Raw genomic sequence first — 27,455 nt, forward strand, 5'->3', positions numbered from 1 at the left:
TTTATGACGTTATGTATAGGAAGACTTTATGCGACAAGTCTCGTTGGCATATTTTCAAAACGAATAAAATGGTTGATTCTTGCGTCTAGTTCGAAAATTGATTTAAAAATCGATTCCATGATTTTTTTAAACTCATACTTTAAAAGCGGGATATTTAAGAATAATCCAATTTAATAGATGACATCATTAATGGTGGACCAGGACTCAGTAAACAAAGGTTTATCAGTAGTTACAAATGACAAGAGCGGAAACAATTTGGTCAAGCGCTGTAACCGCATTGCGTTATTCAGAAGGAAATCATTGCAATTCAACCTTGGTACAGTGAGTCAAGCAGGTGTCCCCGATATCTTTATCCGAGAGATAAAGCTACTGTGAGATTATGCGGATAAAACATAATACCAGCTGCCAACCCCTTGATTTTTATGAATATTTATGTACGTATCTGAGAGTAAAGAGAACACTCTCGAACAGTCAGCTCTGGCCTCATGAAATTTACACAGATAGATTAACTAAATTTTTTAGGTCAACAATAATATTTTTAGCTAGCAAAACCATTTCCATCATGAGCTATAATAGAGCTTAAATTATCTATTCAACTATTTTTTTTAATAACACAAGATGCTCATAGATTTGATAAACATTTTCAAAACTGATAGTAAGTAATATGGGATAATTTATATAGGGCCTTTTTTGAGTATGTACCTACGTCAGGGGCTCTTGTTAAATGAGAAAAAATATATTTTAAACTAGGTAAAAGTTAGTTAGAAACAGTAACAGGCTTTGTTTATATAATTTTAAATGTATGTAACATAAAAATTACTCACTCATGTACCATATATTAAGGTTCCCAATAAACGACAATTGTATGTACATTGAAAAGGGGTTTTTCTGAATTATTATTTCCAGGGGTGTTTTTTATATTTCTGTGTTGAACTTAATTAATGTTAAATCCTGTATATTTTTAATATGAATCAGATAGTGTTAGGACGGGTTGTTTCGGAGAATTTGAACAATTCATCAAATTTCAACGTTCATTTTCAAGTTCTGTGAAAGATTTTTTCAAGTTCTGTTTTTATTTCAGTTCTGTCAAGCAACTAGCCTACAATGATATAATAACAGAACTTGAATAAGTCTTTCACAGAACCCGAAAATGAACGTTGAAATTTGATGAATTGTTCAAATTCTCCGAAACAATCCGTCCTTAGTATTCTAATTTGATTTCTTCATAAAATAATTGTTTTCCTAACTTGTCCTGAGCGATTTTTGTGTGTGTTTTTTTAATAATTTTCATTACTTTTATTTTTTATATGTTGTCTTATTAGAGGTAAATCCACAAGGATGAAATCCATAATAGTTTTTATTTTGGCTATATACCTACTATACATGTACAAAATTATGAAATTCAAATAGTCGATTTCCCGAAAATGAATAAGTAAAACAATATATATTTTAAGACGCCAATCGATTCTAAAAATAGACATCATTTTGAATATCATTTTAAATTGTATCTAATTCTACGAAAAACTAATCTGAATGTAAGTTCGAGAATGTTTATTTACATCAATGGCAATTAAAAAACCCTATTCCTCCATTGATTGGCCGCAACATCACTCTGTACACAGCATTACAGCCATTATAGCCAGATCAATATTATTCAATCAACCTGCCGATTGCAAAACTAAATAATGGCTAGAATTACGTAAACACCACAACAGATGGGGTAATGAACCTACACAATGATAATATTTGAACAACTGTTATTTGACAATAGAGCAATTAAAACACTTTGCCAATTTAGTTATAAGTTAAGTAGTCTAAGTAGTCTGAATAGCCAGGTACTTTCCCACCTTCCTATTTCCCTTCCCCACTTACCTTCAGCCTCACAACATCCCCCAATTGGGGATGCCATAGTCTCACTGGCTCCAGACGGGAGCAGTTGGGACTCTTGTGAGGTATTCACTATAAAGAAAATATTAAAAAAAAGTTATGTAAAAATAAAATGTCGTGTTTTATGAACTGGTAGTGTTTTTTTTTATTTTTTATAGTGAATACCTCACAAGAGTCCCAACTGCTCCCGTCTGGAGCCAGTGAGACTATGGCATCCCCAATTGGGGGATGTTGTGAGGCTGAAGGTAAGTGGGGAAGGGAAAGAGGAAGGTGGGGAAGTACCTGGCTATTCAGATCTAGTCACTAAACACGGCTAAAGCCATTTGGAGCAACCTTTCAATTCTGAATGGTGGTCTTACACCAGGGCGATACTGGTAGTATCTTCCACTCTGGAACGTGCCGCAAATATACTATATATTATTTTAATTAATTAATTGTGAAATAACACAAATTAATCAAATAAAATTTATTTGCGCACGCCGGGTTCGAACCCGCGACCTTCGGAATGGCAGTCCAATGCGTTACCACTGGACTATGCCGGCCGTCAATTTTTCTCTCTTTGACACAAGATCAAAGATGTAGACCGGAACAAGGCCGAAACACAAAATGAAATAGGCCTCTTGACTTTTATAAGAACCTCAAAATAACTATCTAACCACCAAGAAGTTTTCCGCAGAGGTAGGCAGAGATGAGAAACCGCCACAGAAACAGAGAAACAACTCGGTCTTGGCACACACTCCTTGCCTCCTTCGCATTCATACATCGTCTTATACATACTTCTATTATTATGACTCTTAACATGACCCTCGTCTTCCTCGTCTTCCCCAACTTCTTCTACCATTCACATTTGCGTTAAATATTCTCCTTACACTCCTTTCTTCGTTCATTCGCTCTACATGCCCAAACCAGCTAAGCGTCTCTTTCTCATCTTACTCATTACGCTTACATCAGCCTAACATTTTTTGCGGATCTCTACATTTCTCACACGATCATAAGTGGCTTTACCACACATACTCCTCAGGGATCTCATTTCTACAGCTTTCAGTCTACTTTCATCCTTATTCTGCCAGTTTCATGCCTCACTGCCAGACATCAGGGTAGGTACCAGCACTCCCTTGTGGACTGCTAGCTTCGCTTCTTTGGACATTTTTTTGTTAGCGCCAATCGCGTTCAGCCCTCCATTGATGGAGTTACCTGCATTTACCCTTCTTTCAATATCTACGTCAGCTTTCCCATCTCTCGTACACATACTTCCCAAATACACAAACTCATCGACCTGCTCCAAGTATTCATCATTCACAACTATATTACACACTATGTTCGTACCCTCTCTTTACTAAAATTACTAAATGTATTAATATATATTTTTTAAATGTTTGTATAAGATAAAAACAAAAAACGAGAATTTATGAAAGATTTACTTATCGGCTGTATGTAAGATTCGTGTCATTTAAATATGGTATAAGTAATTATTATTTACACATGAAGGGTGGGTCTCTTTTGACGTCAATGGTGGGTACTGATTTCTGTCCACTAATTTATAAACACTATTTCAAAAAACATATGTTATTTGTATGTAGGTACCTTAATTAAATGCCAAATTAATATACTAGGTAGTTAGTTCTGTGAGTAGTATATCTCTTCTCCAAAAAAGCGTGTTTTTAATTTTCTCTTATTTAATAAATCAAAACCAAAATTTCCTATGAAATCATATGTTTGTAAAAAGGTACTTAAACACCTAAAAGGTAACTTTATTATATTTTATGTAAATAAAATATTTCAAATATAGAATTAAACAATTTATCCAAATAACTTCAAGATTTCAATTTAAAAAAATTTCATACTTTCTTCAAGCAGGTAAGTATCATAATATTGAAAAATAAAAGGAATAAAAACGCCGATTTCACATTGAAAAAATAGTATTTACTGAACCATTAAAACGGCTTCCATCTTCAACCGGAAACGGAACGCACATACAAATACGGACAGACGAAATGCAAAACGGCCGAGTTAAAACAGTACTTCGCTACACTAAGTCAATAGATACTTTTTGCTAAGTCAATAGATATAAAAATAAATCATTAAAATAAAAAAAACTTTGCGAACATCAATATTTAATCAAAATAATCGACATGTTTATATTTATTTATACACATACCTACATGTATTTACTTTTTGTAACGCGAGACAAAGCGACGAAGGCTTGTAATAAATGAAGTAATCCAGGGTTAATATTTTAGAATACAACTACTGTGTCATTGAGATGTTTTTGGGAAATCTAATGAAGTAATACATAGTCGCACACATACGGCAGATAATGATGTGACAGGTTGACTATATCGCAACCAAAATTGAAATTCGTACAGACTGTGCGACTGTGGGAGGTTGTGGCGAAATAACAGACCAAAGCAGGTTAGTAAAGCGATGGGCGTACAAAGACACATCAACAATCTACAATATGTGTGGGAGATGACGTCCTTTCAAGTAGGCGCACGAAACAGGCGTCGTTGGCACAATGGGAATTGGCCACCGTCGTTGATTCTTCAAGCCTTTGATAGCTTATTTATATAAATCAAGTTCAATAAAAAAATACCATGAAAATGAATTCCAAGTAATTGCTCATGATATCTCACTTCCGTGAATAATAGATTGAAAATGAATAATTTATAAAACTACAATATTCTGTGTACTAAATGAATTCAACAGAATCCAATTGAAATGAAAAAAAATAGTAAGAAGTTGATTCACAAACAATTCATTCCAATTTCAGTTGCTCTACTTAGACTTAATCTGACGTCCATATTGTTTTTTTTTTTGTTTGTTTAGTTAATATTCTTACGAAAAAGATAACCAAAGCATATTCACATTCAAGTTAACAAGTTATCGTGTGCAGAGCAAAGGCATGCGATGTACACATATAGGCTAGTAAAATTTAGACATGAGTTATTATATTAGTTTAATTTCCCCGGTAAAGTCAAGGCAATGTGGGGTTATTAGATAAAACGGGCATCAATCATAATCATGCCGCATTTTTGTGATGAAAAAAGGATTAATACAGAGACCGATGCCGCTCTTAAAATAATTATTTTAAAATACATAATATATTTGTTAAGCATAGCCAGCCTTGACAACTGAGTCATTACTCGCCGGTGACACTTCGAAATTTCAAGAACTAAATCATGGAATAACCACTTGGGGACATAAAACTAACTTAAATTACCTACAATCAGTTCAAAATTCTATGGTTAAATTATTAGTTTCAAAAACTATTTTTCACAGAGACGTAACATTTCATTGTTGTATTGAAACTCAAATATCTTGCCTGTGCAGGCCTTACTTTGGGACAAAATATTGATTCAGCATACATCTGACTCATATGAAAATAAATTGGAACATAAACACAACACTAGGTTCACAAAGAATGAAGGTATGCTTGTTCGTAAATACAACATTATATACGGGCAGGGAACCCTAGAATATAACGTCCCCAAAATGTTTAACATAAAAAATTGTAAAATACCAAATAGATTCAGATATATGCTGAAAACATGGCTCACAAGTAGAAATACTTTAAACTAATCATTACTATCAACCACTAGTTGTTTTTTATTAGCATGTAGATTTAGTGTTATTTTAGACTGTGTGCCAATAATAATAATCTGAATATCTAATAAATAGCAACAACATTATGTATATTTATAATTAGTAATAATATTATAGCGCGATATCAACTCAGCCACGGGTCGGTGGCTGAGTTGATATCGCGCTTGGGTCTCCACCCAGGTGTAGTGTGTTCAATTCCTCGGCTGGCTAAGTCCTCCATCACAACACAAGCAACATTTTCCGCTTACTGTGGTGGTAGTAGGAGATTTTCAAATATTGTCAGGTCATTCGTAACCCGGGAATGTTTGTCTTTCATTTTACAATTTAAAAAAATATATATACATGTATACATATTTACATTGTAATTGAACATATACACTGTTGACAAACTGCTTAATTGTGGTCTAGCGAGAAGAAACTTTAAGAAACAATAAAAAATAGAAAAAATAAAAATGGGTACCATTAAATGTACCATTTCTACCTACCTATGAAATTCTACGACTTGGGTTGTATAAAAAAATAATAAACAGTCATCAAATAAGCGGTAATGAAGCAAAGGCTACGCCAATCTCCATTATAATCTGCTGTAAAAATGAGCGTATTATTAAGTTTTTTTTCGTATACATTTTTTCTACTTCCTAGGTCAAAAAGTCCTCATCATTATTACAGCTAAAGTTATCAGTACCTATCATTTAAATAATTATTTAAAATTTAACAAAAACCTTCTTGTAGTCTTCAATTTAGATACTTGGGGAAAAGAAATATTTGGTTTTTATGTTTCTGCGTATGCACAAGATAAGAAAGCATATCCACCTAATACTTGAAAGCGAGAGTATCGAGTCGTATTTTACAAAAGCTAAAATTCATTAACTGCATGGCAAAGTCGAGCACCTGAAGATGTTTACTTTATGCATTACACGGAGGAAGATAAGAGTGCGTAACGGAGAATAATTAATTATACTTTGAAACACATATTTAATACACAAACATTAATTTTCTAACTCGTTTAATAACGACTCTAACAGCAACATAAATATAGGCGGAACAGAAAATGCTTGTAACGGTGTTTTTGATTGAACCTATAAACACTCGGATGAACGAATCAGTAGGGAATTAAAATTGATTTCGTGTAGCATGTAGTGCGAGTATTTTCATTAATAATTCATGCAGTATGTATACGCCCATTGGGCTTTTACAGTGAAATTCAAGTTTAAAAAACCAAAAGAACAGAAGTTCAAAAAATGTTTATTATAAAGCATTAAGAGAAATAAACTAGAAAACATTTGTTAAGTTTTTATTAGCTAGGTAGAATATCTGACGGGGTACGCGTGTAAATAACCCATAATTTAAACCAAAAAACGATTTCAATAAAGTATTTGTTTTCAAAAAGTACCTACGTATTGAGGTTAATAATTGAGGGTTTTAGTTGAAATTGTTTGAGCAACAGGTTACCTCCTTAAGGACTTAATGTACAAACATTACGTATACGAATATAGAGATAGTAAAAATAATTCAATAAAAACGGATTTGCTAGTCTGGAAAAAAAACTACCCTTGTCAGGTCTGCGGGCTCGGTGGGTTGGTTGCGTAACCACAATGGCGCAGAAGGCGTGTAGCCATGAGTCAGCAGGAGGCCACATCCCTCGCCATTAGCCATATTGAACGCTCCCCTAAACAAGGCGGCCTCGCTAACACCAATCTATCCCAAAACATGATCTCGAACACTTAGAATTTATATAATCACATGGCCTACATGCAACCACTGGAAATAGACACAGAGTAGCAATACAGGGAAACACGTGGTCCACTCCAGACACAATGTTCCGGGATGTGTTAAACCGATTAAATATTACTTGTCAATGTATCGGGCTTCGCGCACAAAACAACGTTACGATGAACATGACGCGATTTTAACTGTTGGATACCACTTCTCGTGAAACCGAAACCGCCATTAGCTGACTAACCTGTGATTACCTTAACGTAGACTAGCCCAACCCAATATTTAGGCATCTCCGTGATAATACTCTACTTTTACAACTACTATGGATTTATAGAAACATGTACGTGAAAATATGTTCTCTTGAGTTTAAGAACCTCGTTACAGAAAATAAAATATTTTGTTAACATTGTTGATTTCGAAGAGAAAAAATAGCATTGCCTTTCGTTTGCCGATCATGCTCGGAGTATTGATGATACAATTTTTTATAGTAGATATAAAAACGACGATCGTGCCTTATCACTGACTGGCATGTTTGAGGAGCGTGCTCAGATCGCCTAGTATCCACGGCATCCACGCTGCTATTTCTGAGTCAATATAAAACAAACAATTTGGTGTTATTCAATCTTGTCCTGTATTAATCACCCAACGATGTCTATCGATCTGTGGTATGTATGTAAGTAGGCTCGGATACAGTTGATAGCGAGTCGAATTCCGAAATCAATTCTTACTAATTATAATACTGTATTCAAAGTCAGGGAGACGTTACAAAAGAATTATCAGATAAGATCTAACACAATAAACTTCATGTTCTCATGATTTCGCTCGGAATAAAAATGCGCTAAAATATATTTGGTTCAGCGGAACAAACGAATACGAGAAATATTCGGTTTCTTCATATTTTATGTAGGAGAATCGCACGGATATAAATATTTTAACGAGCAAAACAAACAATGTGCTCTTTTGCAGACAAACTTTGATTTGGTTCATTTGGGAAACGAGCGCAGTTTCAGACTTCAAACGAACCAGCGAAGATGGCTTCGGAATCGTGCTGCAACCAGTTTGCCTGCATTTCTACTGCTTTTTGCTGACCGTGAAAATTTTCCAGCGAGTTCAATATTCGGAGAGAAATAAAAAGTTGCATCGAACGATCGATTGCGAAACAATGCCCGTCGACTGAAGCACAGCATACGGAGAGCAACTTGGCTTGAAACGTGATTTTAAGTGTCGGCACGTTTATTGACACACAAAAAATGTCAGCAGACGTAACAAGAGTGAGAGCTTTTATTCATTTCAGCGAGGTCTATGCATTCAGATAACGAGATAACTGCGTCCAAAATAAACTAAACTATGTTAAATGATCATAGACGTTATTAAGTAACGGCGTTCTTCGTAAAACTATCATTAAAGATGAAACTAGTTTTCCACTAGACGAGTAATAAAAACAGTTGGGACATACTATATTTATGCAGTCATAGAGCGAGCTTTCATTGTTTACGTTCCCACAATGCGACCGACTTTGCCACTCTTTGCCAATGTTTTTAATGAGTCGACGAAAACGAGCGCACTTTTAATACTCTCTTTGTGTCCGCTGTGATTATAAAAAGTGTCATAGGACTTATTTAGTTATCTATCACTGTTGATTGCTGGTACACTTACACATTCAGTGCAGGTTATACAGATAGATAAAACAAGAATACCAAAAACATATTAATATCTTTATTAAGAAAGATATGGAGTTAATAATATGTATTTCGACGCGATAGATTACAAGCATACATTGAAAGCACTGGAAAACTTTCTAAACTAATTGCTGAAACTTCAATTTAAACTAATTTCTCACTCGATTTACTTCAGGGCTATTTTCAGAACTGATAAAAAGAGAGCATTTGATAAACAAAAGTGAGTGCAGTACGACGTGAAATGAATTCAAATTTCGGCAGCCATTTATTAAATCAGTCAGACGGAAATGAACTACTGATGGTTATTTTTCGTTGACAACTTAACTGCTTGTAGTTGGTAAGATTTATTTACTTTAGAGGAAAGCGCGCTTGGCGGACAAGGTACTAAAATCTTCACAAGCTCTTGCACTGTTTTTAGTCAATCACTGCAGTGTAATTCGTGATTTCTCCGTAAAAGACACGAGGACCAAGTGGTATTATGATAGAAAGTGATAGAACAAACCTCATGATCCCTGTAGAATGGTTCACGTAAGTTCTCAGGAACACGGTTGTTGAAAGCCTTTGATAGCAGCCATTTCACCGATGCCCGCTGCTTTGACTGAAAACAAAAACAGAAATAACTTTTATTTTAAATAAAATAAATAAATTTGTATTCACCTTTATTTAATTGAAATAATCAACAAGATAATTATACGTTATTTTGGTTTTGAAACACGTCTATTATTTTGACTAAAAAATGGTGCAAGTTATTTTATTTAAATTAAAATGACACCACAAAGTGAATTCGAAATTATTAACATTTATTTATTTTTATAGGGCTTTCATATGAGAATACAAATAAAATAAATAAAAGAAGACACAAGTAGACCGTGTTAATAAATCTATAGAAACCGTATCTACTCTGGTATGAATTATTTGTGGGTGTCAATCGAATTTCGGCCACAAACGATATTTTTGTGTGTTGTTCACTTCAAGGTTCACATTGGGCGTCAAAAATCACCCGGCGACTTTTGACTGAAAAATATTTCAGGAGCTTTGTCACTCCCAACAGTTCAGTTGTACGAAGTTAAACGTGAAAAAGTACCTACAACATAATATAATCTATATTTTTTTTGTCAAAAAGAAAGACAAACATTCCCGGGTTACGAATAACCTGACAATATTTGAAAATCTCCTACTACCACCACAGTAAGCTGAAAATGTTGCTTGTGTTGTGATGGAGGACTTAGCCAGCCGAGGAATTGAACACACTACGCCTGAGTGGGACCCAAGCGCGATGTCAACTCGGCCACCGACCTACATATGTACGTGTATTCAGAATATATGCTTATAATTAATAGATACTGTTTGAATTAAGCGATAACACCAAACTGACTTTTCTTTGTGGTAGGAAATCAGTTCTCGGAAATGATAACATGTATTATAAAATTGGAAAATCATTAATTTTAGTGTCATGTAGATATAATCACGTGTCAGGACATGGTATGTATTTATTTACATTAAATAATAGGATACATAGATGACTTCTCTCGATCAATACTATAAGCATTTTGATAATCGAAATATCTCCTTTCGAAGCACTGAAATAATCGAATGATGTTTCGAATTCGTAGCTCGCAGAAAAACACCGTCCATTTTTACGCCAAAACTATGTTTACTAATAAAACGACGAAGGCACAATTTTGATCTCGTCGGTCTCTTACGAAGGAATCTAAGGCTGTCGTCCCACGGGTCGGTAAGCAATCGACAAAAACCAAATGCTGAAAGACCCTACGCAGAAAAGATCCGCACAGAACTGCGCTGCAGACCGTTACCTTACTATAGCGATATTAATTTTCGGCGTACGGTCTTACAGCACTCGGTTTATGGCGATTGATTACCAACCCGTGGGACGACGGGCTAACTGTCGAAAAATATTTTGTATACGTTATTCCTAGAGAGAGGTCGTATGTAGGTCAAGTACAAAAGTATCGATATTTAGGCTCGAAACGTTTTAAAAAAAATATATTAAAATTATTATTAATTAAATTATTTTAAATCCTACTGACATGTTTTGAGTAAATATTAAAAGATTATTTTTCAGGTCGATATCTATGTTGGAATGAATTTTAATCGAGATAATCGATTACCTACTTACAAAATAGATATTAATATTTACATCACTACTTCTCAGTCTTCTCACCCGATCTTTTGTCTACTGTGTACAATATGAAGAAAGACAAAACATAACCTTTGTACGTGCGGCCGTTTTGAGCGGTCATAATAATTAGGAAGAAATTGCTTACAGAATATTCAATACGCAACATGTAAACTAATTGTAACCGTCTCGAGAAGCATTCATCATTTCCACGTTAACTATTACATTCATCTCAGACAAATAATAATGCCCAACATGAAGTGAGTGACAGATCGTATTATTTATAGGAACGAGGAAATGCAACCTTTCAACGCGTAACGGAAGCGAGAAGAGAAGCAAAAGATGACATCACTATGAACTGTGAATTAGAAAAGGCAAAGGCATATGACAATAACCTAGAAATCTATAGAAATTTTAAATATAAATAAATTTAAAGCATAATACGCACTCAATCAAATTTCCAATCATTTTTGACAAGCGTTTTCATTGCCTATTCATGAATGGAAAATATAATGTGTTCACTAGATGCAATGGTGTCCATAAATTTATACACACCCAAGAGCAATTAAAATACCTCTTCTCGGATAAAAAGGCACTTAAAATAGGGTAAAGCGAAACGTACCTTTTAAATTTAAATTGTTTTTCCTATAGTACTTATAATATTATTAATTTAAGTCTTCCTATAAAATGAATCAATTTACCCTTATAAAATGTTCTCCACAACACAGGTGAACTCAGAGCATGGGGGACATTATACATTATCTTATACAATATGAACATTTTTAATTTAAAAAAATTAAAAATTAACATTGATAAGTCATCTACACGGAGATAAATGATCGCGTTAAAAAGTGATAGCATGCCAATTTCCTGTTTAAATATTAGTCATTCAGAATATATGAAGAACATGTGTTCTTTTCCAAATAAATGTCATGACGGAATGCGACAATATGAGTATGTCAATATCAATATTTGTATGAACACGTGTTCCGCCGTCATCATAAAACATTCGCTTTAACTGATAATTTGTTAGCAAATCTGTCAATTCATTCGTCAAATGCCTGCAATCCCATTTTTAACAGAAAACGAATAATTTTTAACGAGTTTTACTAAATTAATAGTATTTCATATAAGTAAGTTAAATTTCTCCGTGTGGCTTATAAAGGCTACAATTATAAAAGAAAAATAAATTAAATTGGTTAATTGTTAAAAAATAAATACAAAAGAGGTGAACTACGCATCTCACACGGCACAAAAAGTACTAAAATGGATTTCATATATTATTATGGGTGCTGCCAAGCATTTATAAGAAAGTTTGATGGACCTTACAAACAAAGTACTACTATACCTAATAGCTGTTATACTGAACAATGAAAAAATAAGAAAATAAGACAACTCCTTTCTGACACACAATCCATACACACTCATGTTATTCTGGTTCTTGCCATAACACGACTCAAGTATTCAAGTCACTCGATCGTGTAATACATTTGTGGAACGTCCCCGGAAAAGTATTTTACTAAGGAGGGATTGTTTCACAGAATTTTAACAATTCATAATTTCTCAAACATCAAAGTTCTGAAAAACTCTTTTCAAGTTCTGTTATTATTTCAACGTGGGCCTGTTGTATCACTGTACTTAAATAATAGAACTTAAACAAGACTTTCAAAGGACTTGAATTTGAAATTCTATGAAAACTGGGATTTAAAATTTTATGAAATTTATTAAATTGTTTAAATTCTTTGAAACAACCCAGCCGAAGTACAGAAATATCAAAACGCAAGAAAAAGAAATTTCCACGTATTTGAATTCTAAAAATAAAAGTGTAAATAAATACAAGAGAATGGTTCTCGCGGTGGATCTATTTCTATGCCGTTTTGAATGGGATAAAGAACGGCGATAATCTCTTATGTTATTCTTTCTCTAGCTGCGGCAAGCGCAAGCCCCGGCTTCTTTAATTTAATTACTCCAGTTGTTTACCTACTGACCAAAAGGCACTCTTCATCGTCGTTACGGTGGGCGAGGTGGGTAATGTATTGGAGATATCCGGTACTAAATCAGGTAAACTATTCCGGAGCATAATGGAGGTAGCGCTGAATGGAGTAAACACAATAATTATTTGCAGTATTTGCACAGCGAAGAGATTATTATTTTGATACGAATGCGCGCACGGAAGATGAATGTGGTCAATGACCATGACCCGACCATGGCAGGTGAGTGCGGCGGTACCGGGGATGCGAGAGAATGAAGAACAAAGCTACAAGGCCTAACAAAGAAACAGGTGCGATATTCTAAATATCAAATATCATGAAACAATGAATTATTATGAAGTCTAGAAAGGATCATTGCTGTAATAAAACGAAGCGTGATTTCCGATAGTTTTCACCGGCCGTCCGCCTTCGATATCTGTTTAATATTACATAAGGGCGTAGTTTGAGTTTTAATGAACCTGTTAAACCTGTGATATGAAAATAATACTCGAGTAGAAAATCACTAAACAAAAAATGTGATAGAACCTAGCCAAAGTTTATATTCATATAAACATAATTAATAACCCAGTAGGTATAATGGTATTATTATCAATGGCATACCCTTTCATCTTGCCATAATATTATTATCGGGGCAACTACTAACTACAACAGCTTAAAACATATATTTTATACAAACCTACGATATAAATAAATTATCATACAGCAAAAGCACATTCGAGGGAAAAAATATTAAATAATACATTCTTAACTATAAAGCAGATATGCTATGCTAAATGAAGCAGCAAAAACATTAGAACGGTGAACTCTGGCGTTATGAAATTTAACAGTATTTTTTGTATGAATTTCTAGGTGAAAACGACTATCTTCACAATTAAATCATGGACGACATAAACTATGAAATTAATTATTAAAAAAAACATTAAAACGTTAAATTTTTGCTCCATATCGAAAAAATAGCGAGTTTAAAAATCAAAGATTCGTCTTTCATTGTTTGTTTTAAATGAATTAATAATATGAAGTAAAAATAAAATTTAAAAAAAAACCTATTTTCAAAAGTTTAATGTATATTTTTTGGCATAATTATGTTTACTTCCAGGACGTGATATTTGAAAAACAAAACCGGCATTGTAGCTGTGGCGGTGCACCTGCCTGTCGGATATACAGATTTAGCCGGCGATTGAAACGACAGTTATAATCGCATCCAGCGGCTCCGATTGCACAGCGACTCGGGCCACACTTCCAAAACGCAACCAAAACAAAAGGACAAACAACAGCGTTCCGAGTTATGAAAACGGGCGGAAAAAAAGAAAACGCACGCGCGAGAGAAGCGGAAATGAGAGGAGACATAAATAGAGAAAGAATGAAACGAGATGACTGGTTGCTGGTTTGGCTGGACCAGCATCAATACCAGTAAAACCAGGGGCGTGCGTGAATGCCTTTTCTTTCAATTTTCCAGAACAAAAAAAAATCGATGCAGTTAATCTATATGTACAAAAATAAATTTCAGGCAGTTATTTTGCATACAAAAGTAGAGGAACTGAAAATGTCATCAAGGAGGCAACCTTTTCAATCTAACAGAAGCATTATTAAAATACCTTTTCAATTTTAAAAGTTTAAACCCACATAATAAAATTGTATATCATAGTCTTGTCCTTTAGCAAGGTTATTATTTACAACATATTCATAATAAACTACGTATTTGAAAACATGAATTTCAGTACAGAATAGGTATTGACTTGCAGTCTGACCTTCTGTCTTTATACACGATGTCCGAAAGCTCGTGGTACCAGCTGGAAACGAGAATCTACATCACGTAGAGAACCCAAAAAAAAAAAAACATTTTTTTCGTCAACTTAACTGTTAAAGAACTTTTAGGTCCGGGGGTAGCCCCGCGTGGGGGCTTAGGCTTAAGCGAAGTGAAATGAAGGCTTCGAAGCATTTTAAAATATAAACAGCCCGTAGCTAGATTTTAACGAATTTCACCTAAAAAAATTCAACTTGGGACTCGATATAACGAAAACGAAAGCTCAAATCAAAAAATTTTTACCACAAAAATGACTCCAAATAATGTGAAGTAGATTCACCAGTTTCCCGCTCGTACTTCGAGTTTCCGAACACCATGTATATAAATTTCATTCTAGGTTGTTTATCCCACAATTTTACGCCCTTTCACAGCCCACATCATGTGTAAATGTGGTAATGCCTGTTTTAGCTTTCAATGTGATTAGGTAAGTATTTTGAAGTCATCAGACTCATCAGTCAGTTACGTGGAATAATTTATTCGGCGCGTACGCACCCTACTCAATGCAGAGAACCATTGTAAGAGTTTTTCGGTGTAAAAATGTTCACGATCCGGAAAACGTGAAAACGCACTGCACACCGCTGGCTGGTTGGTAGCGGCATCAGCCAGGCTGAGATGCAGCGGTAGTACGTAGCGGTAGGTGAGTCGCCCGCCTCTCGCAAATGGCCATAAGCGCGAAACATATTTGCGGAGATGATGCTTTCAGCGGCGTTTATGGTCAGGCTTAACCTTGTTATTCATTCATACAAATGCAGATCGACGCGACAACGCAAGGTAAATCACACAACACACCATATTGGACTAGATCAAGGAAGAATGTGAATTAATTAATTATTTCCAGTTAACATCATCTGCGCTGTGAATTTCTTATTGCCGAGGAATCCTTTGTTCGATGTCATTTTATTTCACAAATTTGTAAAGACACTTAGCAAGAATTGAATACCTGATGAACGTTATAAGTACAAAAGTCTTAAATACTTTAATAATGAAACAGTTTCACAACATGTATTATTCGATGTAAAAATAAGAAAATTGTAAACATGAATGAATTTCTCGATGTCGGACGATACATCCAGTTTGTTTTGTGCATTTTTATTTAAATAAAAACAGTCCAACCGATTTCGGAACAATTGTCCCATCGTCGGGGCATAGTACAGCGTTTCATTTATGAATGTTGTCAAAAAGTGGCTAACTTCGAAGATAATAAAGCCTTCTAGGGATTTTTCTACGAAATACTATAACATTAAAAGTTGTTTATCTTAGCAGCCTTGTTGTAAAATCATCAAAAAAACCATTTTAATTTTAAAATTTGAATGAGAAAGGTCGTTATTCCAAAAACAACTCTAATTTTGTATCCATAAATAGTCATCATTAGACACAGGTTATGAAATCATAAGAATAAACATACATTGAAAGGTGGTTTCGAATATTATGTCAATATATTGACATAATATTCGAAACCACCTTTCAACAAGTCATTTATTACGTACCCGTATGTGTGCAATAAGAGAATCTACGAGTAGATTTCTACGAAAATACACACCTCAATTTGTACTTGAGATGAGTAACAAAATGTTAAGTGTAAATATTGAGATTCGTTTTCTACTCAATAAAAGTGTCCAGTTGCTGTACAAGGGTTACAACACAAACTTAATATATACAACCTTACTATTAAAAAAAATCACTTCACAACCGTTACACGGTGTTTTGTTACACATTTTACTAAGACTGTAGGATTTATATTTCGAATTATAACTAATATAAAAATTTGTCTAGCAACATTGCATTTAGGCAGACTGGCGCATTTTCACAGTTTTGCTTTGTAGTTTGAGATTCTATTGATCAATTCACTATTATATTACTATAATTCAATATACTTGCTATTATTTGTGTTATTCCTTGCAGTTTTAATCCATTAATAAAGTTATTTTGTGAATTTAGTTTCATGTTATCGGAAAAAGCTAGGTTATTTCAAACATGTTATTTTTAATTGTCTGTTCCCGCGTGAATTTTATAAAATTTCATGAAAGTTATGTTTGTTAATAGGTAAATACAATTCCAATAAATCAACGTACATATTACGTATCTAAAATATCAGTTTTTTTGGTTATTCTTTAGGAGTTATTATTATAATTTTTAATTGTACCAGATAAAAAGTGGAGTTACAGTTTAATGTTCCTTAAATAAAAGGACTGTGTATTTTTAATTCTCTGACATTTTGATTTAAAAAATGTGATAAGCTTTTTTTCAAGTTTGAAATTAAAATATTTCACTTTTTAATATTAAAGTATATTTCAAATACAAGAATCGAAAGGGTAAATTTATCTAGTTTATTATATTAATACCTTTATTAGTAAGGTTTTCACACACACACAGTCGTTTATCAATTGAATAAAACTTTCATAACGTTTTTTAGTAAGGCTTAGTGTGAAAATGTCTGTGGCAAATAATTTCTGAAATATGAAATAAAAAAAACTACATTTCTTGAAACGGACAGAAGGCGTTATTTTATTATCAGCAGAAAGTGGATAAGTTATTGTGTATAATGTACATAAATATGGAATCAGTGGCGTGTGGAACACCTGGGCAGCCTGTGCAGCTGCCAAGGGGCGGATCTAGTTCTCTTTCTTAGATTGGTGCAATATTGTAACCAGCCTACAAATATTACCACCTGTGCCGCTATCTCCCTTCAAACTTTTTTTTTTCTTCATTTTCTGAATTATTTGCTGTGCCAACTTTATCGTGGTAGCTTATGGGATTGGGAGGAGGTCAGCAGTTATTCTTCGAATTCTAAACTGTCAAAACATTTGTCCTGCCCTTTAGTGCCTGTCCAGGTCATAGCATCTAATCCAAGAATAGTCATAAGTCATAAGTTATCAGGCACGAATGCCAAGATCAGGAGTCACACATCTTATCTAGTTTTTAAGATAAGAGAGTTGATTTCCTCAAGTAAATCAATACGATGGACGAACAACCTTCGACAAGTTTCACACGACTACATTTAAACGTATTTACGTGAGATTTGTTTACACATTTGTGGAGTGGACCCCATACACAAGCACACTCCAGTTTTAAGCTCCAACTGTCCGGAGTTAAACTACGACATCCCCTAACAGGGGTATGTTGTGATGGTGGAGGGAAGTGGCAAGGGAAGGATTTAACGAAGAGGAAGGTTAGGAATCACCTGGCTATTTAGATCTGGTCACTAAATATTATTAAAATACTACTAACAACTATTGCCATTTCGAACGTTTCGATTCAGAATGGTGGTATTTCACCAGGTTAGTGAGTCCATTGAGTGTGATTCGTATTAACTGTATATTAGCATGCATTGTTAAACATAACAAATACCAAATGTTAACCATAAGCAAATATGAAATAATGAGTAACCTAAGTTAATGCCCCTAACATTATTTTAATATAAATTATTAATTATTATTAATTCACCTAATATTTTGTTTCACTAAAATAATATGTAACTCACTTTTTACGCTGACTTTTCCTGTTTATTTTTTCTTTTAATATTGATTTTTACTATTTACTTTAGTATCTATACTTTTTTTTTCTTTTCTGTGTATTTGTTGTACGAGTACAATATTTTATTAATTTTGTTCCTATCCTTTTTTTATATTCTGTTGTTTGCTATTATGTGCCAATAATATGGACAAATTGAATTGCACATCCCATTCCCACATTCCCAAGCTGGGAATAAAACTATTATTATAATTTAAATTTTACTAACATCGCTACACAAAAAACCAATATTTCTGTAAAATATAATGGTGTAGGTATTTCACTACACCACTGATTTTCTTTACCACTACATTACATTATCATGTGGTAGCCGAGTATGTACGTATTCAGTCAACGGCAAGACAATCGCCGCGTTCCGCAGATAAAATATTCGATAAAAATACCGAACTTTCCTTTATTCATTTTTTAACGTGCACGCTTCTGTACTTGGACGTAGTAATCTGGTATACATCAGATAGAAGATGAAATTTTACCAATGAATATCGAACGAACACATTCATTACGAGCCATCAAATGATCAAATTGGTTCACGTTCGACGATCGGCGATGGGGCCCAAAACCTCACCAAGCAAGGCCAGGACACTGAATCAAACCAGCCTCTTACAAGTATAAGATCTTCCTCTATGATTATGTTACAAGCCACAATCCATTGAAATATATTTTTTTAAATATAATAATTAGTAAAATAAGGGTCTTATAGAAATAAGAGGCCGATTGAATTTAGCGTCCTGTCCTGGCTTGAGGTGGTTTTGCGGCGCCTACATTCGCCTATTTCTCGAAAGCCATGTGCATAATCATTTCCTCAGAATTATTCTTATCCATAGCCGAATTGCAGATATCAATCGGCATCCGGAGCCGGTCACGATCCATCGTGTGATAGAACACGTGAATACTAAAATAAAATGTTCATCTCGCCCGGGTTATTTCGGTAGCCCTTGTGATCAGGAATGGGCGGAGAATATCGATTATTCGATTTTCAAACGCTCCAAACATTTTTTTTTATTAATTTTATAATTTTATATTATGATAATTTCATAATTTCAAATTTTATATTATGATAATTTCATAATTTCAAATTTTATATTATGATAATTTCATAATTTCAAATTTTATATTATGATAATTTCATAAAAAATACCCTATAAAAATGGACTACGGTAATGATAATCGATTAGAATAAATATATGAAAGGCGTTGACCGAGCAGACCAATATCTTTCGTATTATTCTATTTTACGAAAAACCACTAAATAAACAAAAGGCTAGGCGATGTAAATAATAAATTTTGCAGTAGTCAACTCATTTGTTGTGTACAACTCCGTAAAAGAAAGGAAAATAAAATATAAACAATTTTTTAAGGAAATCGCAGAGCACTGGGTGGCTGATCAGATTTCGTCAGATAATAGTCAAGACCCGGAACCAACACCATCAACATCTCGTATCCGAAAAAATCTTCAAAATCTGATCCTCCAGGAAGACTATCGATGGATATGAGAAAACATATATTGGAAAAGATTGAAGGCCCTGGTAAAAATAAGAATCTATGAAGGCGATGTCGTGTGTGCGCGGTACACAAAATACGTAGCGAAACCCGGTACATGTGTAAATTCTATGATGTACCTTTACGTAAAAGGAATTGTTACCAACGATTTCATACTTTCAAACAATATTAGTGTTTAGTGGTGTGTATTTTACAAAATATATATACTATGTTGAATGTGCATAAAATGACTAAATCGACAATACGACAAAAGTGGAGTTTTTTCAAAATTTTTGAATTTAATCTTAAATATCATAATTGTTTCTTCAAAAATATAAAAATTTGTGACCAGATCATAATGAAAGATTTCGAATAAGGTGAAATACAGAAAATTTTATTTAAATTTGATCAATAGTTCAGAAGTTATAGCTATTTTACATGAAACGTAATTTTGCGCGCGAACATGATAAAAAATGCCCGCTTTACGGCGTAGATTGATTAAAAACCCCCCCCGCAAACATTGTGTTAATATTAACAAATAAAACTAAAAAAAAATATATATATATTGTTTTGAGGCTACAATAAAATTTTCTGCTTGAATGCAATATCAACTGCTGAAAAATACTTGTTGATAACCGAAGCGAATCGATTCAACAAGATTACTTTCCCGGTAGGCAGATAACCATTGGTAGATCGGGAGGTACAACAGTAAACGATATCGGTGATGCAGATAACCGTCTAAAACATAAAATTGATTGCTTTCCATACCGAAGTATTTTCAAACCATCCACTAGTCTGATGCAAAGATATAATATTTAGCAATGTAGACAGAACGTAGAAATATCTTTTGACTCCTAGATAGTTCGTTCCTAGTTATAACTTATAACCCGTCCAACAACTGGAGTGATTTTTTGGGACATTTTGCCATTTTCGCTTGATGGGATAAAACGGATAGGTGGATTCATTGGCAAAGCCACAGTAAGCAGTTTAATATTAATGTTTGGAGGAATGGTATTAATTAAATAATATGGCAAATGTATATATATGACACCAATCACTCCAATTTTTTCTTAACTACGCAACGAATTTTGATAGTGTTTTCACAATCATTTAGAGAATTTCTTCCGGAGAATCTATATATATTATAGAAAGATTATATTATATATAGTACATGCATATTATATTTATAGAAAGTAGAGAAAAGTCGAAGTTTACCCTAAATTTTACAACCTATAAAAATACCGGGATAATAATTAAAAATATCAGTATTTTTTTTTAATTGAAACAGTTTACTATATTTTGTCTATCCAAATAGGAGAAAAACCCGTTTTAGGATGGGCAAAATAAACTGACATAAATATTTTGTAAAAAAAAAGTTTTCAAAAGATAAGAAAAGAAAAGGAGAGAAAGAATAAAAAAACAGATTAATACCTTTGGTGAGGAAAGGCTACTTTAATTTCTATTGTTTTACATCTTGTTTATATCCTGTACACTTATCTATGTAAAAAAAAAAAATTTTCAAATATTAAAAAAAAAAAAAAAAACTAAATAGTTGATGTTTGTTTACCAAACTTATTATTAAATATGAATAAATTAGGTATATGGTTCGCAACTTTTTTCTTTTTTTTTAATTTACCACACACAGGAGTGTCATCTTTGGGGATGCTGTGTGGGGGATTTTTTAAGGAAAAGAAGGAGAGGAAGTTCTGGGAAGTAAAAAGATATGAGGGGTGGGTAGGAACCTAGGGATCAGTGTGTCCAGGAGTGACGGAATTAAAAATAATAAATATGTAAGTATATAGATTACTTTATTAGTATTTTTTGAATAACGATGTAATAATTGGGGAAAACTAATATATATAATTTGAACAAGAGATGAACAAACGCTTGAAATATTATTATGGTAAGACTTCTAGAGCTTGAAAGCTTCCAAGTTTTAATTTGAATCATTTCGGGCGTAAAAATATAATTTTAAAAATTAGTTATTATTATCCACGTGTGTAGCTGTAAACTTGAAAATTATGTCAAATTTAAGACATGGCCCAAGAGTTCTGTAATATTCCTAAACTTGGTTAGTTTAGGAATATTTCGAGAACCAAAAATTGTATTTTATGGCAACTTCCTGCTTATTGGATCGAAACTTCTGTAAATATCTTACCATTAAACCGTTTCCTTAGTGGTAAGCTGAGAAATCTGTCTTGGCACACTCTCTTTTACTGGGATTCCCGAGCACTGACAGAACCGCTTAGAACCCTGTTAACTACAGTGATACCTACAGTAGCGGCGCCCCCAACTGCACAAATAAGTTCGTACATCTGAATAACGACGCAATTTATCGTATTTGCTAGTTTTGTAGACATCCAAAAATAAGTACCAAAAATTCGATGCACGCCACTGTGACATTGGTGTCTACTGAGTGGCTCATTATTTAAAATTTAAATAAGTAATGATTGATTTATATCCGAAGGCAGCAATCTAGTAGGACATAATCAATGTTATTAGCCTGCGCAAACATAAATACTATGCATGATCCTGCCGCTGAGAGTTCCGCTGTTACCTCTCTTTCTGTCACATGCGTCGTTTATAACAAAGAGGGAGAGGTGACAACTGATCTTTCGGCGGTACACCTATACTTCTTATAAGTCATGAGGTTGTCGCGAACGGAGGCCTTGGTGCGTCTATAAAAGACGATAGTCAAACGACAAACGAGCAATCGATGCAAATATGCGATGCTTTACCGTACGGAACGCGCAGATGACAGCCGTAAACCAAAAATCAAAATTTTCCAAGCCAAGTCCTTAGCACAATAATGCTCTACGGCTAGTGTTGAAAACCGCGTAAAAATAATTGGCTTACTGTAATAACTGAACTGGTCATCCTTGCAAATCATAAAGCTCAAGTGAATATGCACGACGGCCGGCGTGGTCTAGTGGTATACGCTTTTGACTACAGATCCGAAGGTCGCGGGTTCGAACCCGGCGTGCGCAAATAAATTTTATTTGATTAATTTGTGTTATTTCACAATTAATTAATTTAAAATAAAATAATATATAGTATATTTGCGGCACGTTCCAGAGTGGAAGATACTCTCAGTATCGCCCTGGTGTAAGACCACCATTCAGAATTGAAACGTTGCTTGAAATGGCTTTAGCCGTGTTTGGTGACCAGATCTGAATAGCCAGGTACTTCCCCACCTTCCTCTTCCCCATCTCCCTCCCCTCCCCAATACCCTCAGCCTCACAACATACCCCAATTGGGGATGCCATAGTCTCACTGGCTCCAGACGGGAGCAGTTGGGACTCTTGTGCGGTAATACTGTAAAAAAAAAAAAAAAAATTTGCATTTTAACAAGGCTAACGACCATAAACCCAATATCAAACAGCGAGCGTCAGCGAAATTATCTTTTTTTTTCGAAGGAAGCAAATACTTTGGGTGTGACATTATACAGGGTGTCTGGGGGTAAAGTGCACAAACTTCTGGAGGTGATTCGACAAGCTGGCAGAAGTTAAAAATATAAATATTTTTTTACGAAATTCCGTGGTTTTTTTTTTCCAAAAAAAATATTTTTCCATAGAATAATATTATTTTCTCCATAAAAACAATTCAACTTTTGTACCTGTAAACTACCTTAAAATATTGAAATTTCGAAAAAAGTAAGTCATCTTTTTGATTTGTATATCATGTAGAATCACTTCGAATCATATAGAATGCAAAACGCACCAACACAAAAAACACCATTTTTACTGAATTAATATAGAGCCAACCAGGTGTCGCTTATCCCTCATCAGGGTTTGAGAGATAAACGAAACCTTTAATTTGCTGTGTTTTCATTGAAATAATTGTCAATAAATTTGTAACAGTGATAAAAGTCTCACTGAAATCTCGCGAATGGCGAATTGTGGCATCATTCAATTTGGATAGAGTTTCTATCAATAAATAAAATTCATAATTGGGTAATTTGTAGCGTCGTTTTAGTGAAAAACACCTCAAAGGGCAGTGCTAGTTAATATCTAGACTCATATATAATATATAATTACTAACTATTGATATCGTATTACATATTTCAATAGCTGGCTAACAGATTTTTAACTATTGATTGATATGTACAATGTACTTACATTTCGCACTGTCCCTTCCATTGTAAAATAGTTAAATATTAATTTATCTATTAAAAAAATTAAAACACACGGCGATATCTCTTGTTATTATATTTAATTCCTACGCTTTATCTTGTTAGCAACTATAGATAAATATTTATTTCAAAAACGTACATATCTCATGGCTGACAGATTGTTAACTATTGATTATCCCTCACATTACGAAATATGGTACTACATAAAATAAAATAATATACATATCTATAAAATAAAATAACCATTTATCTATAAAAATAAAACAAGCTGGCATTTTTTTGTTTTAATATAGCCGCATCGTTGACAACTTTTTTGTAGTTACTTCGTTTTCGTTTTAATAAGAGGTTTTTTCAAAAAAGCATATTTTACAACAAATTACGCTGTTTTAAAAAAAAAACATTTTTTTACCTCTCATAATATATGTAGGTATATAAAAACACAAGAGTATTCGAAAGTAACATTGTGTCAAAAATTCAAAGCAATCGGTGAAGAACTTTAGAAGGTTTAAGATTTTGAACAAACGAACATTTTTATTTATATAGATAGATAGATTGTACAGTATAAAGACGATAACACCTTGATAAAGAATATCTTGTGAGAATAGCGATACGTTCCGAGGAGCGGAGTGATGTCACCGAGGGGATACGCCCACGGATAACTCACATGCGGCGCACAAACGAACATAATATGGCCAACAACTGTCAAACTAAATATTACCTTGCGAATATCATCCGTCGTGAATCAAGCTGAAACCATGCTATAATTTTATAAAAACAGTAACCATTGTGCCTCAGTGGCGAAAGTGAAGTTTTCAAACCAAATTAATTCACTCTAATTCCCAGTACATTCTTAAAATGTACGTCAAATTGAGAATGATTTATAGAACCAACTGCTCGAAGGTAGGTCTCCCCAAATGGTTCAGGGTGCCCGGCTTCATGGGGTGAGGTTTTTCCAGGTCTTGGTGGCGGATCGGGAGATGCCGGTTGAGGTAGACCCTTTGACCTCTCCAACCAGACTCTCGACCTTGAAACGCAGTCAGAGGGACGGATTCATATGTCACTCCTGGACGTACTGACACCTAGTTCACACCCATCCCTCATACCTATTTCCTTCCCAGAACATCCTCTACTTCCTTTAATTAAAAAGAACCTCCACACAGCATCCCCAAAGATGACGTACGCTATGAGGGAAATTATTTTCTGCATGGCCTCCTGTGTGGAGTTGATGTATTTTTAATGTTGGGTTTTGACCAGGGCGATACTGTGTATGTACTACCACATGAATGACATTATAATTTGGGGTGTGTTGAGATGCTGTAGGAAGGTTTGGAAGTACCAGACTAGATGTGGTCACTAAACACAACTGAAGTCATTTCGACCATTTCAAGGACCGCTTCGATTATTGATAACATGTACATTTCAACAGGTGGTTTTTCACCAGGGCGGTACTGAGAGTATTTACATTTACCACTCTATAACTGTCTATATCGCAGGTGTGAGGAATGTCAGCGACAAATAACAGAGGCTGTTAGAGGCCGCTGTATTGCAGTATCTAGGACACCGACTCCCACACAACGCGTTTATATGTTTTACTGGAAAATGCATGAAAATTCATAGCAATTTTGCACCGAAGCCTTGCGATTTATGCACGAATCCTTCAGTTTTACATATTCATTGATAATGTAAAATAATAGATAGGTATGTAGGATATTTTTGTTTTGTTTATTACGCGATGAAAACATTGCGATACGAGGCCGTCTCGTATTTTGACAACAATCCTTGAATTTTTCAATAAAACCATAGACATATGAATATTAGTAGACCTGCCCTAAGTGATTAAAAGCGTATTATCCCCACTCCCCATATCGGTTCCATTGGAGCCGGCTGGGCTCGCGTATGGCCTCAAGTGAAATTTGAAAACGTGACGTCATCATTCTTGTGCGAACTATGGTCGAGGCATCATCGGTTCATTTTACGAAATAACACGGCAAAATGTTGACTTGTGATATGAAAACTTGTAAAAATAGATGTGAAAAAGAGAATAAACCCAATTGTCGTATTACATTCCATAAGTAAGCATTATTTTACTCTATTTTAAGCTTATTTACACCGTATTATATGGATCAGTTTTAGAAACATATACTATCACATCACAATGTAGCGATTCTCAAGTGTGCTCATCGTTGTTTACTGGGGTAAGTAAATTATGAAACATTTGTAAAAGTGTCTTAACTAAATACTCTGAAACTAACTACGACTCTGCAAACAGAAGAAATTTACTTTGCCGAATTTGGACTTCGCAAATTAGTTCATAACTGGCGAGTAATTTGCGCTCCCATGTAAAAATGTCTATTCATTCAAAAGCAGATTTTACTTTTAAGAAGTAAATGGTGATATTATAATGCGAGATGCCTATTTACTGTCAGATTGATTTATTGACGAATCACAGTCAGCTTAACCCCCTTCGTTCTTCAACAGTTGATTTTACCCCTCGTCATTATCTTCTCGTCTATTAATTCCTATGTCTGTGAATAAAACGCAATTTCGTGGAAGTAAACCCTTTACCACTACCTAATGCATCTTATTTAAATTAAAATGTACTGGTTTCGACTCAATCTACTTTGTCAAGAAAATATAAACCAAACTTTTGTTTCATTTTAATCTGTAGTTTGTTGTTCAATGGGTCCTATTGTCATACACGTATATATTATTTAGTTTTCAATATCTGCTCGGGCTATATTGTGCCTAGTTATGGCGAAACCCATTGGTATATTCATATAAATGAGTGATGTACACTAATCTACCGCGTTTCACTTAATAATGTAGGTATCATAGCAAAGTTGTTAATTTCCCAAAGACCAATTTTTTTTACGTTTGAATTGGCTAGCTCTCGCCTAAAGCCCCCGGCGTTACCGGGGAAAACATCGAGGTGTGTCCAACAGCCGAAACCTGTTCCTTAATCTGGCAAACATCTCGCTTTATTTGGTAACGATAAATAATTACGAAGGTGAAGGTGCCCGTACCCGCGTTAAGGACAGACAGAAAACGTTGAATACTTTTAAAAAATATATATTTGACTAATGTATTGGCAGAGCGTACCTACACGGTCGTTGTTCTTGACTCAGCTGATAATTGTGAATAAAATAACGAAAGTGAAAATAATAAACGAACTTTCGAATCATCCAAGTGAACAGGTTTGGTTTGCCACTCTCGGCTTTGTGCCGGTTGTGCTGTTGGATGAGATTTGTTTTGAAAACACTGCTAAACGACTCGCTCAAAACAATCAAATATACTCATCACAAAAATTGACACTGTAAAAAAAATACATAGGTAAAACATTATAGAGGCTCTTTTAGCGAATTACGAAAATGAAGTAAATAATTAGAGGTGACAGCGTAGAATAATAATATTTTTTACATTGTGTATAGGGTTTTGGTATATTTAGGGTCACTACAAAATATACAATTGTTAGGTTTGTCAAAAAAACCTACGT

General features: G+C 34.2%; 1 protein-coding gene across 10 annotated transcripts in view; it reads right to left on the reverse strand.

The window, feature by feature from the left end:
- Patronin (calmodulin-regulated spectrin-associated protein patronin) overlaps positions 1–27,455 on the reverse strand; it is an 88,675-nt gene that overhangs the window by 46,313 nt on the left and 14,907 nt on the right. For all 10 annotated transcript variants that reach the window (XM_089651632.1, XM_089651627.1, XM_089651631.1 and 7 more), the window contains exon 2: positions 9,391–9,486. In XM_089651632.1, the coding sequence (XP_089507758.1) occupies positions 9,391–9,486 (96 nt within the window). The remainder of the gene's footprint in view (positions 1–9,390; positions 9,487–27,455) is intronic.

This window comes from Hesperophylax consimilis, chromosome 4, assembly GCF_061612785.1.
Source record: "Hesperophylax consimilis isolate HC1 chromosome 4, BYU_Hcon_1.0, whole genome shotgun sequence".
In the NCBI taxonomy this organism is placed as follows: Eukaryota; Metazoa; Arthropoda; class Insecta; order Trichoptera; family Limnephilidae; genus Hesperophylax; species Hesperophylax consimilis.